Source organism: Eucyclogobius newberryi, unplaced genomic scaffold (assembly GCF_026437365.1).
Source record: "Eucyclogobius newberryi isolate DKJ021-1_F unplaced genomic scaffold, fEucNew1.0.hap1 SCAF_11, whole genome shotgun sequence".
Lineage (NCBI taxonomy): Eukaryota > Metazoa > Chordata > Actinopteri > Gobiiformes > Gobiidae > Eucyclogobius > Eucyclogobius newberryi.
This window is the reverse complement of record NW_027315735.1, coordinates 31942062-31955418: the sequence shown is the minus strand read 5'-3', so window position 1 is coordinate 31955418 and position 13357 is coordinate 31942062. Positions and strand designations below refer to the sequence as shown.

The window sequence follows — 13357 nt, the reverse complement described above, 5'->3', positions numbered from 1 at the left end:
GTACGATTTTCCCATAAGGATAACATGGGATGTTTCTGTCATCGCTACGGTTACGCCGTACAAAATATGACTTTGGCTCTCATACTTTTATGATCAGGATGGCAAATTAGAATTTTGTTCAAAATATCATGTCATTTGGAAAAACTCTATTGTTTATAGGCCACTCTGAAGGCCAAATAGTCAGAATTCTGGGAAACGTTTGCGGCTCCGTTGCACAGAGACCGTAAAAGCTATCCTTAAAATTTGGATAACTTTAGATGCACCACTTGTTTAGAGGACGTACACCGATTTTGAGGTCGGTGGGCAAAACGCACTAGGAGGAGTTCGTTAAAGTGTGAAACAGAAAAATGTGGATATTCGAGAGATTTAGCGGTTTTCCCATAGGGATAACATGGGAGGTTTATGTCATCGCTACGACTACGCCGTAAAAATTAAGGCATTTGTCTGATTGGCTTTTTTGATCGGGACGCCAAAATAGAATTTTGGGTAAAGTTTAGAAAATTTTGGTAAAACTAATTTTTGACCTTCAATGTTAATTTAAAGGTCACTCTGTAGGGGGCGCTATCGCACCCATTTCAATTTTGTCATCATAAACTGGTCCAAACTAGAAAGTTGAACAACTGATTCAAATTTGGTCCTAATCGGACTTGTTTTGATCAAATGGGAACAATTTTTAGATCTGCAATATCCCAAAATAAGTTGTCCAACTTTGCGGCTGCGCCGCACACAGACCGTAAGAGGTATCTGAAAAAATTGGATAACTTTAGATGCCCCACTTGTCCAGAGGACGTACGCCGATTTTGAAGTTGGTGGGCAAAACGCCCTAGGAGGAGTTCGTCAAAGTTTGACGTGAACAAAATGGCTAACACAGCGTGTTTTCATTTTCAAAGGAAGATGGCGGCCATAGGGTAAGTCTGGGGGCGTGGCCACAATAATATTTGTTTTTTGTCCTCACAAGAGGAATGCGTGTTCCGAATTTCGTAGCTTTACGACAAAGTTGACCTCGGGGCGTCTCCCATAGGCGCAATGTATTTTGACTTTTGTCGGTGGCGCTGTCGCGCCATTTTTTTAGTAAAAAAAAAATGGCCCAGAAAAAACAAAATTTTTCGCCGATTCTGAATTTTGGGCAAAGTTTGGTGAGTTTTTGAGCATGTTCAGGGTGTCAAATTAGAGTTCAAAGCGATGAAGAACAAGAAAAATAATAATAATAATTAAAGCCGCAAGCGGCATCCAACGGCCCTCGCGGGCCGCCGGCCTTCCGACTCTGCGCTTTCGACTTGATAAAGATGGCGCCCTTATTGTGTGTTGAATTAAAAAAGAACTTGACAGACGGGGACACATTGGACATGGCCAATCCAGTGCAAATGAACACAAGTGTCAGTCAAATTTGCTGCGCCGCCGCACGGAGACCTTAGCACTTGGAATAAAAATATGGATAACTTTTGATGCCGCGCTTGTGTAGATGATATTTCCCAAAGTAAAGCTTGATCGAGCTATTGCCCACGGAGGAGTTTGTTAAAGTGTGAAGCGTAAATGTGAACATTTCAAGGATTTGGCGTTTTTCCCATTTGTGACAGTATATTTGCAGCTCCACGGCACAGAGACCGTACCACTTAAAATCAAAATATGACTAACTTTTGATGCCCCGTTTGTGTAGATGATTTTCCCCAAATATGAGCTTGATCGGGCAATCGCCCTAGGAGGAGTTCGTTAAAGTGTGAAGCGTAAAAATGTGGTCATTTTAGAGATTTCGCTGTTTTCCCATTTCTGACATATATTTGCGGGTCCGCCACACAGAGACCGTAGCACTTAGAATCAAAATATGGATAAGTTTTGATGCCCCGCTTGTGTAGATGATATTCTCCAAATATGAACTTGATCGGACAATCACCCTAGGAGGAGTTCATTAAAGTGTGAAGCGTAAAAATGTGGTGATTTGAGAAATTCTACGATTTTCCCATAAGGATAACATGGGATGTTTCTGTCAACGCTACGGTTACGCCGTACAAAATATGACTTTGGCTCTCATACTTTTATGATCAGGATGGCAAATTAGAATTTTGTTCAAAATATCATGTCATTTGGAAAAACTCTATTGTTTATAGACCACTCTGAAGGCCAAATAGTCAGAATTCTGGGAAACGTTTGCGGCTCCGTCGCACAGAGACCGTAAAAGTTATCCTTAAAATTTGGATAACTTTAGATGCCCCACTTGTCTAGAGGACGTACACCAATTTTGAGGTTGGTGGGCAAAACGCACTAGGAGGACTTCGTTAAAGTGTAAAACATAAAAATGTGGTAATTTGAGAGATTTTGTGGTTTTCCCATAGGGATAACATGGGAGGTTTCTGTCATCGCTACGACTACGCCGTAAAAAATTAGGCATTTTTGTGATTGGCTTTTGTGATTGGGACGGCAAAGTAGAATTTTGGGTAAAGTTTAGACAATTTTGGTAAAACTAATTTTTGACCTTCAATGTTAATTTAAAGGTCACTCTGTAGGGGGCGCTATCGCGCCCATTTCAATTTTGTCAGCCTAAACTGGTCCAAACTAGAAAGTTTAACAACTGATTCAAATTTGGTCCTAATCGGACTGGTTTTGATCAAATGGGAACAATTTTTAGATCTGCAATATTCCAAAATAAGTTGTCCAACTTTGCGGCTGCGCCGCACACAGACCGTAAAAGGTATCTCAAAAAATTGGATAACTTTAGATGCCCCACTTGTCCAGAGGACGTACGCCGATTTTGAAGTCGGTGGGCAAAACGCCCTAGGAGGAGTTCGTCAAAGTTTGACGTAAACAAAATGGCTAACTCAGCTTGTTTTCATTTTCAAAGGAAGATGGCGGCCATAGGGTAAGTCTGGGGGCGTGGCCACAATAATATTTGTTTTTTGTCCTCACGAGAGGAATGCGTGTCCCGAATTTCGTAGCTTTACGACAAAGTTGACCTCGGGGCGTCTCCCATAGGCGCAATGTATTTTGACTTTTGTCGGTGGCGCTGTCGCGCCATTTTTTAACGAAAAAAAAAATGGCCCAGAAAAAATCAAATTTTTCGCCGATTCTGAATTTTGGGCAAAGTTTGGTGAGTTTTTGAGCATGTTCAGGGGGTCAAATTAGAGCTCAAAAAGCAGAAGAACAAGAAAAATAAAAATAATAATATTTTTAGCAAAAACAATATAGCCGTTTCCACTATTACAACAAATTATACATCGTTTGAAAGCTCTAAGCCTTCCCCATGCCGCCATGGGGTGGAATCATCATTACGAGCGCTTACGCGCTCGTCACTCCCCATTCCGTCGGGATGCCCCGCCCACTCCCCATAGACTTCCATTGATTTGAGCAGATACAAGCATGGCCCATGCCTGCGGCATGGATTCTCGCGTACAGGACGATGCCAGGAGGGTTTTTGGAGGAATGCAGCGCTTCGCGCTGCTGTTGTCAACAATTTGTGAATGGGCTACGCCCATTCACAAATTGTTGACTATTTCTGTCATAGCAGGAGTAAGTATGCATGATCCATGCCTTCGGCATGGGCTAGTTCACTGTACTTGCCAGGGGCGACGGGGCACCAAACATGCGGGCTGCGCCCGCATGTTTGGTCAGACAGTTGCAACGCTGCTTTCGGCAGCGTTGCGGGAGCAATAGGCCCTCCGCCCTGCTGGGGCTCGGGCCTAATAAATATAGCCGCAAGCGGCAATGATCGGCCCTCGCCACGCCGCCGCCACGCCGCCGCCACACCGCCGCCACGCCGCAAGAGGAGGGGGCGCTAACGCGCCCCAATTGTCCTTTTATTACGCCTACTGCTGAATCTGTGACGCTGTCACATCTTCTCCCCTTTGTTTTACCATCAAAAAGCAATTTTATTTTGAATTCTTGGCAAAATGTGCGGCTTTGCCGCACAGACACCGTGACTCTTTGAAAGAAAATGTGGATAACTTTTGATGGTCTTGAAGATGAGTCTCACCAAATTTCAGGTTAATAGGGCTGACGCCCTGGGAGGAGTTTGTGAAAGTCTAAAGTGTAAACATGTTCTGGCGATTTCCCCATTGGAATAACATGAAAGGTTTCGGTCATCGTTACGGCAACGCCATAACAATTATGACATGAGTCATTGACTTTTTTGATGGGGATGCTAAAATTGAGTTGTGTGTCAAATTTCATATAATTTCGCAAAACTAAACATTTAACCTCCATATAAAATCTGTAGGGGGCGCTGTGGCGCCAAATGAATTTATTTCACTTCAAGTAGGTTTAGGGCAAAGAGTTTAACAACTGATTCTAATTTGACGCAATTCGGACTTTATCTGCGCAAACGGCAGAAATTTTAAATATGGGAGATTTCTGAAATTCTAGCTACAGTTTGCGGCTTCGCCGCACAGAGACCGTGAGAGGTATCAATGTAATTTGGATAACTTTTGATGTCCCACTCCTCAGTAGCATTTTCACCAAATTTCAGCTTTTTAGGGCCAACGCCCTGCGAGGAGTTCGTAAAAGTACGACGTTTGGAAAAACTCCGAAGTCATGTTTAGCCATTTTTGAAGCAATATGGCCGACATTTGGTTGGGCGGACGGCGTTGCCGTAATAATATTTTTTACTTCTCTTGTCACCATCTACCTCTGCGCCAAATTTCATGATTCTACGATCAGATTTTTTTTGGGTCATTTCCCATCTCTCAATGCATTTTTGGTACATTTGGGGGCGCTGACGCGCCAATTTTTTTAATTTTAGAAAAGGGAAATAGCCAGAATGTAGAGAGGCACGATTTTTAGAGGCGTGCAAATTTTTGTGACTTTTCGTCAATGTTCACTGGGTGAAAAATAGGGGGGTTGGTCCCGAGAAGAAGAAAGAATAATATTCCGATGCGAAAACAATGTTTCCCATTTTTCAAATATCATAAACTATACATTTTCGGAAAGCGCTCGCGCTTTCCTACCTCATGGTGTGGGCCCCTGGTCACTGACGGGTACTTTCGTTAATTTTGAGTGGGCTCCGCCCACTTTGTGTTTTTGGCCCTCTATACAGTAATAATGTTCAATTTTTGCCTTACATGCTTATATGCACGGAACATGCAAGAGATGGGGAACGTATTCGTGAGCTACTTAGCGCAAATGAGTGCTTTACATTGGGATGACGACCGCGAAGCGGTCGTCATCCCAATGTAAAGTGCTCGTTTAGTGCGCACTTTTGCACGGGCTTCGCCCGTTTACAACGGTAATGTTCCATTTTCCTACAACTAATTAGTATGCACGGGGCGTGCATGAGTGGAGGAGTGCGTTAGTGAGTGTTTGGAAGTGGGCGAGCGCTTCGCGCTCGATTTTGTGCGCACTACGTGCGCACTTTCGCAGCCGTGCTTCGCACGGCCTTACGAGATTAATAGGCCTCTCGCCAGCTTGTGGCGCTCGGGCCTCATAATATTTTTAGCAAAAACAATATAGCCGTTTCCACTATAACAACAAATGATACATCGTTTGAAAGCTCTAAGCCTTCCCGATGCCGTCATGGGGTGGAATCATCATTACGAGCGCTTACGCGCTCGTCACTCCCTATTCCGTCGGGATGCCCCGCCCACTCCCCATAGACTTCCATTGATTTGAGCAGATACAAGCATGACCCGTGCCTGCGGCATGGATTTTTGCGAACGGGACGATGCCAGGCCGCGACGAGTGGGCGATCTGAGCGAGGGGACGGACAAACAGGCTCACACTATTTATGTCCACTCACAGTTAGGAATAATTGTAGTCCACTCACAGTTAGGAATAATTGTAGTGCGCCCGCAACGCTGCCAAAGCAGCGTTGCGGGAGCAATAGGCCCTCCGCCCTGCTGGGGCTCGGGCCTAATAATAATAATATTTTTAGCAAAAACAATATAGCCGTTTCCACTATAACAACAAATTATACATCGTTTGAAAGCTCTAAGCCTTCCCGATGCCGCCATGATGTGGAATCATCATTACGAGCGCTTACGCGCTCGTCACTCCCTTTCCCGTCGGGGTGCCCCACCCACTCCCCATAGACTTCCATTGATTTGAGCAGATACAAGCATGGCCCATGCCTGCGGCATGGATTCTCGCGTACGGGACGATGCCAGGAGTGATTTTGGAGGAATGCAGCGCTTCGCGCTGCTGTTGTCAACAATGAGTGAATGGGCTACGCCCATTCACTCATTGTTGACTATTTCTGTCATAGCAGGAGTAAGTATGCATGATCCATGCCTTCGGCATGGGCTAGTTCACTGTACTTGCCAGGGGCGACGGGGTACCAAACATGCGGGCGCAGCCAGTTGCAACGCTCCCTTTGGCAGCGTTGCTGGAGCAATAGGCCCTCCGCCCTGCTGGGGCTCGGGCCTAATAATCAGTTAATAAAGAGAGTAATCTGATGTCTCTCCAGCTGGGCATGCACCTGTGTGTGGCCGGGTGGATTGAGGGGGGGAAAGTGGGCTACCCGATCCGCTTCCCTTCAACCAAATGTGGGGACAACCACGTGGGAGTGGTGCTGTACAGAGACCCAGTGGACCAGAGCAGCGCGTATGACACCTACTGCTACAGACTGACAGGTGACAGACACACAGCCTGACCTCTGGCTCTACCTCCTCTTCACCCCAGCGTCCTCTTCTCTCTCACCATCTAACTTCATCTCTTCACTACCCCAACCTCGAGGTGCATTTCCTTATACAAGCTGAGGTCATCTGATGTTGTATTTGTATTTAAAATGTTGTCTTCATCTGCGTATCTTAATAATTGTGTGTCTTTTGATGACTTCTGGGGCATAGGATTTTCTTCTTCTTCTCTTTGGGATTAATAAAGTGATATCTTATCGTATTTTTCATGTATAACTCTTCTTTTTAGTCTTCCCTTTGTTTCCGGACAGTTCTTGCCTCAGGAACCGTCTGCTCATTCATTCTTCTTCTCTCTCTTTGTCCAAATTCCACATCTTTAGCATTGTAAACTCCACCTGTTCCTTGTTTTCCTTTCTAATGTTCACTACAGCTAATTGTATCTGGACCTATTCATCTTCTTTCATATTAAAACCGAGTGCTTCTTGTTCCCAGATGTGTCATGTACGTGTCCCGGTGACTTCGTGGGAAGCGGAGACTTCTGCAACGGCGTTCTGGCCGACGTTCTGGCCACAAACTCCAACTTCTCCATCTTCTACAGAGTACGCTGCAGTCACTGACCTCTGCAGTACTCACATCTGCACTTAAACTAATACTCCGTCTGTATTGTGCCCGTTCGCTCTAGTTCTTGTTGGATTACAGCAGTTCATCCAAAGACGGCAAAAACCTGGTGGAGTTTTTGTCGCAAAGAAACGCGGACGTCACTCTGTTTGTTCCCCACAACGACGGCTTCACTTTCAACAAGGTGAACGATAAAGTTGTATATTTGGATTTATAGACGAAATGTAGACAATGTTTTAGGATCAACCTGAAATCTATCATACTTGTCATAACTAAATACACTGCCTGACCAAAAGAAAGACAGCCTTTAGCTTTGATCACGGCACACATTCGCTGTGGCATAGTTTCAATGAGCTTCTGCGATATTAAAAGCTTAATTCCATCCAGTGTGTCATTATTCCTCACACAGATCTGGTGTTGATGATGGAGAGAGTGACCACTGCACACAGCCTTCTCCAGCTCGTCCCAAACACTCTCACTGGGGTTCAGATCTGGAGTACATTAGTTTCTGCTTCTCCTTTAGATGTTTTCTCTGCTCGATAACAGCAATTTGACCCTTCTTGGCACCAAATCCACTCTCAATAAAACTGGTCCCTTTTCACTCAGCATCGACACCTCGACCATCACCCCCTCCACCCTGGTACGCAATCTCGGTGTCATCATGGACCCCACCCTTTCCTTCACTCCCCATGTCAGCCACATTGTCAAGACCTCATACTTCCACCTCCGCCGCATCGCCAAAATCCGACACTGCCTCACCCTCCCCGCTGCTGAATCCCTCATCCATGCCTTCATCTCCTCCCGCCTTGACTACTGCAACTCCCTCCTCACTGGCATCTCCTCCCATTCCCTCCATAGACTCCAAATGGTCCAAAACTCCGCTGCCCGCCTCCTCACCCACACCCGGTCCCGTGATCACATCACTCCCGTTCTCCGCTCTCTCCACTGGCTCCCCATCAAGCAGCGCATAAACTTTAAAATACTCCTCCTCACCTTCAAAGCTCTTCACCACCTTGCCCCCCCCTACCTGTCTGACCTCCTCATCCCCCACCGCCCCACCCGAGCTCTCCGATCCTCCTCCTCTCTCACCCTGACTGCACCAACATCCCGACTCAAAACTTTTGGCGACAGAGCATTCTCCCGAACAGCACCCCGACTCTGGAACTCCCCCCCCCAACCTGTCCGCCACTCTCCCTCACTCACAACATTCAAATCCCGCCTAAAAACATACCTCTTCACCCAAGCTTATGACCTCTCCTACCCCTAGCCTCCTCTACCCCATTGCCTACACTTCTACCCCCTGTTACATCCCCATCTTTTTCTCTCTACTTCTTCTGTCTTGTTCATTTTATCTGTATATTAATGTGTTCTGTACGTGTTGTCCCCCCTGTCTGTAAATACCCCCCCTTTTTTTTTATTATGTTCAGCGTCTTTGGGTCACTGAAAAGCGCTATATAAATAAAAGTTATTATTATTATTATTATTCTCAAACACGCCATGACCACGGGATTCGTCTTCCCACATGGTTGTTTCAGAAATGAGCCGCCACTCGCCGCATCAGTCGGGTTTAAATGCCGATCGTCGCCCACGCAGCAGTTCTCCAGCAGGAGGCTCGGACCTGTTTAACTCCAGGGGTTTTTTGGTCAGACGGTGTATTTTTAATAGAGCCAAATGAGGTTTATATGATGCAAAATTTACTTTTAAGAGCTTATAACCTTGCTATAATGTTTTTTCCTCATCATTAACTTACTCAAAGTCGTATTTGGAGTGATTCATGCACATTTGAGTGGCCTTCATTGTCACGACACACTGTAAGCCCATCGTTCATCGTTCAACAATGTCGTTCAACAATAGTCATTTTTGAACAAATATCTACAGCTCGATACGGTAAACTGCTCCTTCCCATGCACAGTGCTGTCAGCGTGAACCAGGTTTAGATCTGCAGCAGGGACGCTTCTATGTTTATGTGTTCTGATGGGCATGAACGACAAGCAGTTTAACTTGTAAAGAGAAATGTGGCAGCTAAAAGGACACGAGAATGAAAAAAAACACAAAAACACACACACAGTGGATTAAAAATGAACAAATCTACAGTTAAAGTTGGTAACCAGAGGAAAGAGAGATATGAAAATCCCAGACGCTTCTGCAGTCAAACTCAAAGTAGGTGGAAATCTGTGAAGGAAAGACAAGATGGTGTAAAATGTGGTACATTTCAACATCAAGTCGTTCTTATTGAGTTGTTTGCTGCTGCTCATATCAGATTCCATTTGAACACTAAACCACGCCCCTTTTCCACACAGACTCTGACTGGAAGAGACCTGGAGTACCACATCTTGACCAATCACAGCAGACGATCTTTTAAGGAGCTGAAACACCTTGAGGTCATTGTGTCCAGGCTCGGGTTTAACCTCACTGTTACCCACGGCAACAACCAGGTATGACCACGCCCCTTAAGTACACCTCCACCAAGGGCATTTGTTGTTTTTATATTGCGCTAATGCAAAATATTGATTATGATGAAAAAAAAACATATTAGCAAACAGGTAAAACGGGCGTGATATTTCTCATTTATTTCATATTAATTCAAATATCCAAATAACAAAAACTGTAATATTTTTATCCTCTCTTTTCATCAGTTTGTTTTGTATTACAGAGCATTAAACTGGTGAACCGGCGCCTCCTGCTGGACTGGGACATCCCCGCGGTGAACGGTCTCATTCACGTGATCGAGGGCCCGCTCACTGCCCCCCCGCCTCACGTGAGTCTTAAAAACTAAACAAGGACTTAACTATGAACAACAATAGTGAGTCTTCTTCTTCTTCACTATTAAATTAAATTGTTATAATCCTGTGCCTTTAATACCGCACTACAATTATTCCTAACTGTGAGTGGACATAAATAGTGTGAGCCTGTTTGTCCGTCCCCTCGCTCAGATCGCCCACTCGTCGCGGCGGGCGCTCCACTCCAGCTCCACCGCGGCGGCCATCTTGGTTTCTGTGCTCGTGGCGTGTGTCGTCGGTGCCGTGGGATACTACGTCTTCAAACACAAGACCGACGCTTTCCGCTTCCACTATTTCAGGGTGAGACTCACAAACCCTCTCTCTCACAGTGTTCCCCAGAGTTTGGTACATTTTATAACCTTCAACGATATTGTGACGTGACGCGAGATATTTTGTATTAATGTTTTGTCTCATTTTGATTCCATTCACCTAAACACAGAAACAAACACACACTAAGTTACTGTTATGATGAAGTAAATGTGGTTCCCCCAAACTTTTGCCAAACACAAGGCAAATAGAGCTGTCAACTAAAGTGTTATATTGTCAATTATGAATCATGTGTTCTTGTGTTATACTGTTTGATACTGATGAAGATACTCCAAAATATGATTACAGATGCAACAAAGAACATGTTTTATTCAAAGTCTATTCAATTCCATCTTTGAAGCCTGAAATTAAAGTTGCAAGATGAATAAAAGCGATGTGACAGCAGAGTGTTTTTGTCTCAAAGCTAACCAAGGCTAACCTACATTAGCATGAATATAAAACAGACGTTTGTGGTGTTATTTGAACATTATCAATGACATTTATTGTATGTTAGCATTAGCTTAGAGGCAAAAGCACAGACTTTTATAAACACATAGATGTTCCGGCGCCGCTGAAGCTGGCTGCTGCGTTACGACGCTCCCTCTCTTTCCGAACTTTTTCTAACTTCTCTGCTCTTTTCATTTAATTTTTTTGTTAAATACTTTGCATACATCCACTTGCCGGATGTGTACAAACCGACACGCGCCGGACACGCGTTGATTTGGATTTATTTGGCTGGATTATTGTGTTTTTTCTTCTCGTCGCGGCATGTGTGTGGGACCCGCGCCCCCCCTCCCCTGGCGTGTCTACTCTATGGAGCGGCTCCTCGCGCTGCGCGGCACCGGAGCCGTGTCTCTTTTTCCCGGGAGAAAGCACACCATTTTGAGAAAGACACGGAGGGGCAGGCGCGCTGGTGCCAAACTAAGGGAGAAGAAGAGCTGCTTCAGACCCGCTGTACCGAGGGTCGTCATGGGAAACGTGCGGTCCCTTCAAAATAAGACAGCAGAGCTGGCGACTCTCACACGCTATGAAAGGGATTACAGAGACTGTAGCATCATCTTGCTCACAGAGACCTGGCTAACCCCAGAAATCCCAGATCATACTGTTGCCTTGGACCATTTTCATCTCCTGCGCGCAGACAGAACAAGGGAGAGCGGAAAGAGAAGAGGAGGAGGCCTCGCGATGTTTGTGCATGAGAAGTGGTGTCGATCAAACCACGTCACAGTCAAAACTGTGTGGCAGAGACATTGAACTGTTAGCCGTTAGCATGAGGCCATATTATCTGTTCTCACATGTCATTGTAATAGCAGTGTACGTAGCCCCGTCTGCTAACGCTGACAATGCCTGTGAAGCTTTGTTCTCCATCACAAGCAGACTGCAAAACAAACACCCGCAGGCTCTCTTCCTCATCTCCGGTGACTTTAACCACGCTTCTCCCTCTTCTGTCCTGCCAACATACACCCAGTATGTTACCTGTCCCACCAGAGACAATAGAACATTGGATTTATTCCTTGCCAACACCAAGGAGGCTTATTCCTCTTCCCCCCTCCCTCCCCTGGGCAGCTCGGACCACAATCTTGTACATCTGAGGCCTGTGTATGAACCTATTGTGCGCAGGCAGCCTGTGGTGTCCCGTGTGTTGAGGATGTGGTCTGCTGAGAGCGAGGAGGCTCTGAGGGACTGCCTCAGCACCACTGTCTGGACCGAGCTTTACAACCATGGGGAGGACATCAACACCATCACAGAGTGCATCACGGACTACATACATTTTTGTTTCTGCTGAAGGAGAAGAAGAGAGCCTTCAGGTCAGGGAACAAGGAGGAGCTGAGGGCTGTGCAGGAGGAGCTGAGGAGGAAGATCAGGCTACAAGAGGAGGATAGAGGAGCAGCTGCAGCAGAAGAACATCCCCCCCCCCCCCCCCCCCCCCCCCCCCCCCCGCCCAGACAGAGGGAGACCTACAGTGGGTGAATGATTTAAATTTGCACTTTTTGAGATTTGATCAATCACCCGCCCCTCCCCCTGCACAGCTGCATGCTCCCTCTTCCACAGCCGGACAATGGCCCACACCCGTTCCTCTTCACACCTCTGCTCTGGCCCATCAGCCCACTTCACCTGGACTCACCCATCCCCCCAGCACACAGTCCCCCTGCCAACCACTGACTGTCTCAGCAGCACAGGTGAGGAGAGAGATGAAGAGGATTAAAGTGAGGAAGGCAGCAGGACCTGATGGCATCAGCCCCAGGCTCCTTAAGTCCTGCGCAGATGAACTGTGTGGAGTTATGGAGCATGTCTTCAACATGAGCCTGAAGCTGAGGGTGTTACCACAGGTCTGGAAGACCTCCTGTCTGGTACCTGTGCCCAAGACACCGCGCGCCAAAGACCTCAACAGCTTCAGGCCGGTGGCTCTCACGTCCCACCTGATGAAGACACTGGAGCGGCTGGTCCTGGACCACCTCCGCTCCACCGTGAGCTCAGCCATGGACCCGTTGCAGTTCACATACCGGCCTGGCATCGGAGTGGAGGACGCCGTCATCTCCCTGCTGCACCGCTCTCTCTCTCACCTGGAGAAACCTGGCAGCTCTGTGAGGATCCTGTTCTTTGATCACTCCAGCGCCTTCAACCCCATCCAGCCGCTGCTCCTGAGGGACAAGCTGGAGACGGCTGGTGTGGAGTATGACCTGGCAGAGTGGATCCTGGACTACCTCACAGACCGACCCCAGTTTGTGAGAGCCCGGGACTGTGTGTCTGACACTCGGACCTGCAGTGTGGGGGCGCCCCAGGGCACTGTCCTTGCGCCCTTTCTCTTCACCCTTTACACTGCAGACTTCAGACACGACATGGGCAGCTGTGTCCTGCAGAAGTTCTCTGACGACTCTGCCATCATTGGACTCATCACGGACGACGATGACGCGGAGTACAGGGGACTGGCGCAGGACTTTGGGGACTGGTGTCAGCGGAACCACCTCCTCATCAACGCGGGGAAGACCAAGGAGATGGTGGTGGACTTCCGCAGACGCCACTCCACTGCCCCCTTACCAGTGAACATCCAGGGATGGGACATTGAGAAAGTGGACTACCTGGGTGTTCATCTGAACC

The 13357-nt window shown here is 46.8% G+C and overlaps 1 protein-coding gene across 1 annotated transcript in view; it reads left to right on the top strand.

Annotated features, from left to right (window-relative positions):
• stab1 (stabilin 1) overlaps nucleotides 1–13357 on the top strand; it is a 91811-nt gene that overhangs the window by 76562 nt on the left and 1892 nt on the right. The window contains exons 63-68 of the mRNA XM_072432471.1: nucleotides 6389–6554; nucleotides 7050–7156; nucleotides 7240–7359; nucleotides 9476–9610; nucleotides 9829–9933; nucleotides 10109–10255. Coding sequence (XP_072288572.1) covers nucleotides 6389–6554; nucleotides 7050–7156; nucleotides 7240–7359; nucleotides 9476–9610; nucleotides 9829–9933; nucleotides 10109–10255 — 780 coding nt within the window. The remainder of the gene's footprint in view (nucleotides 1–6388; nucleotides 6555–7049; nucleotides 7157–7239; nucleotides 7360–9475; nucleotides 9611–9828; nucleotides 9934–10108; nucleotides 10256–13357) is intronic.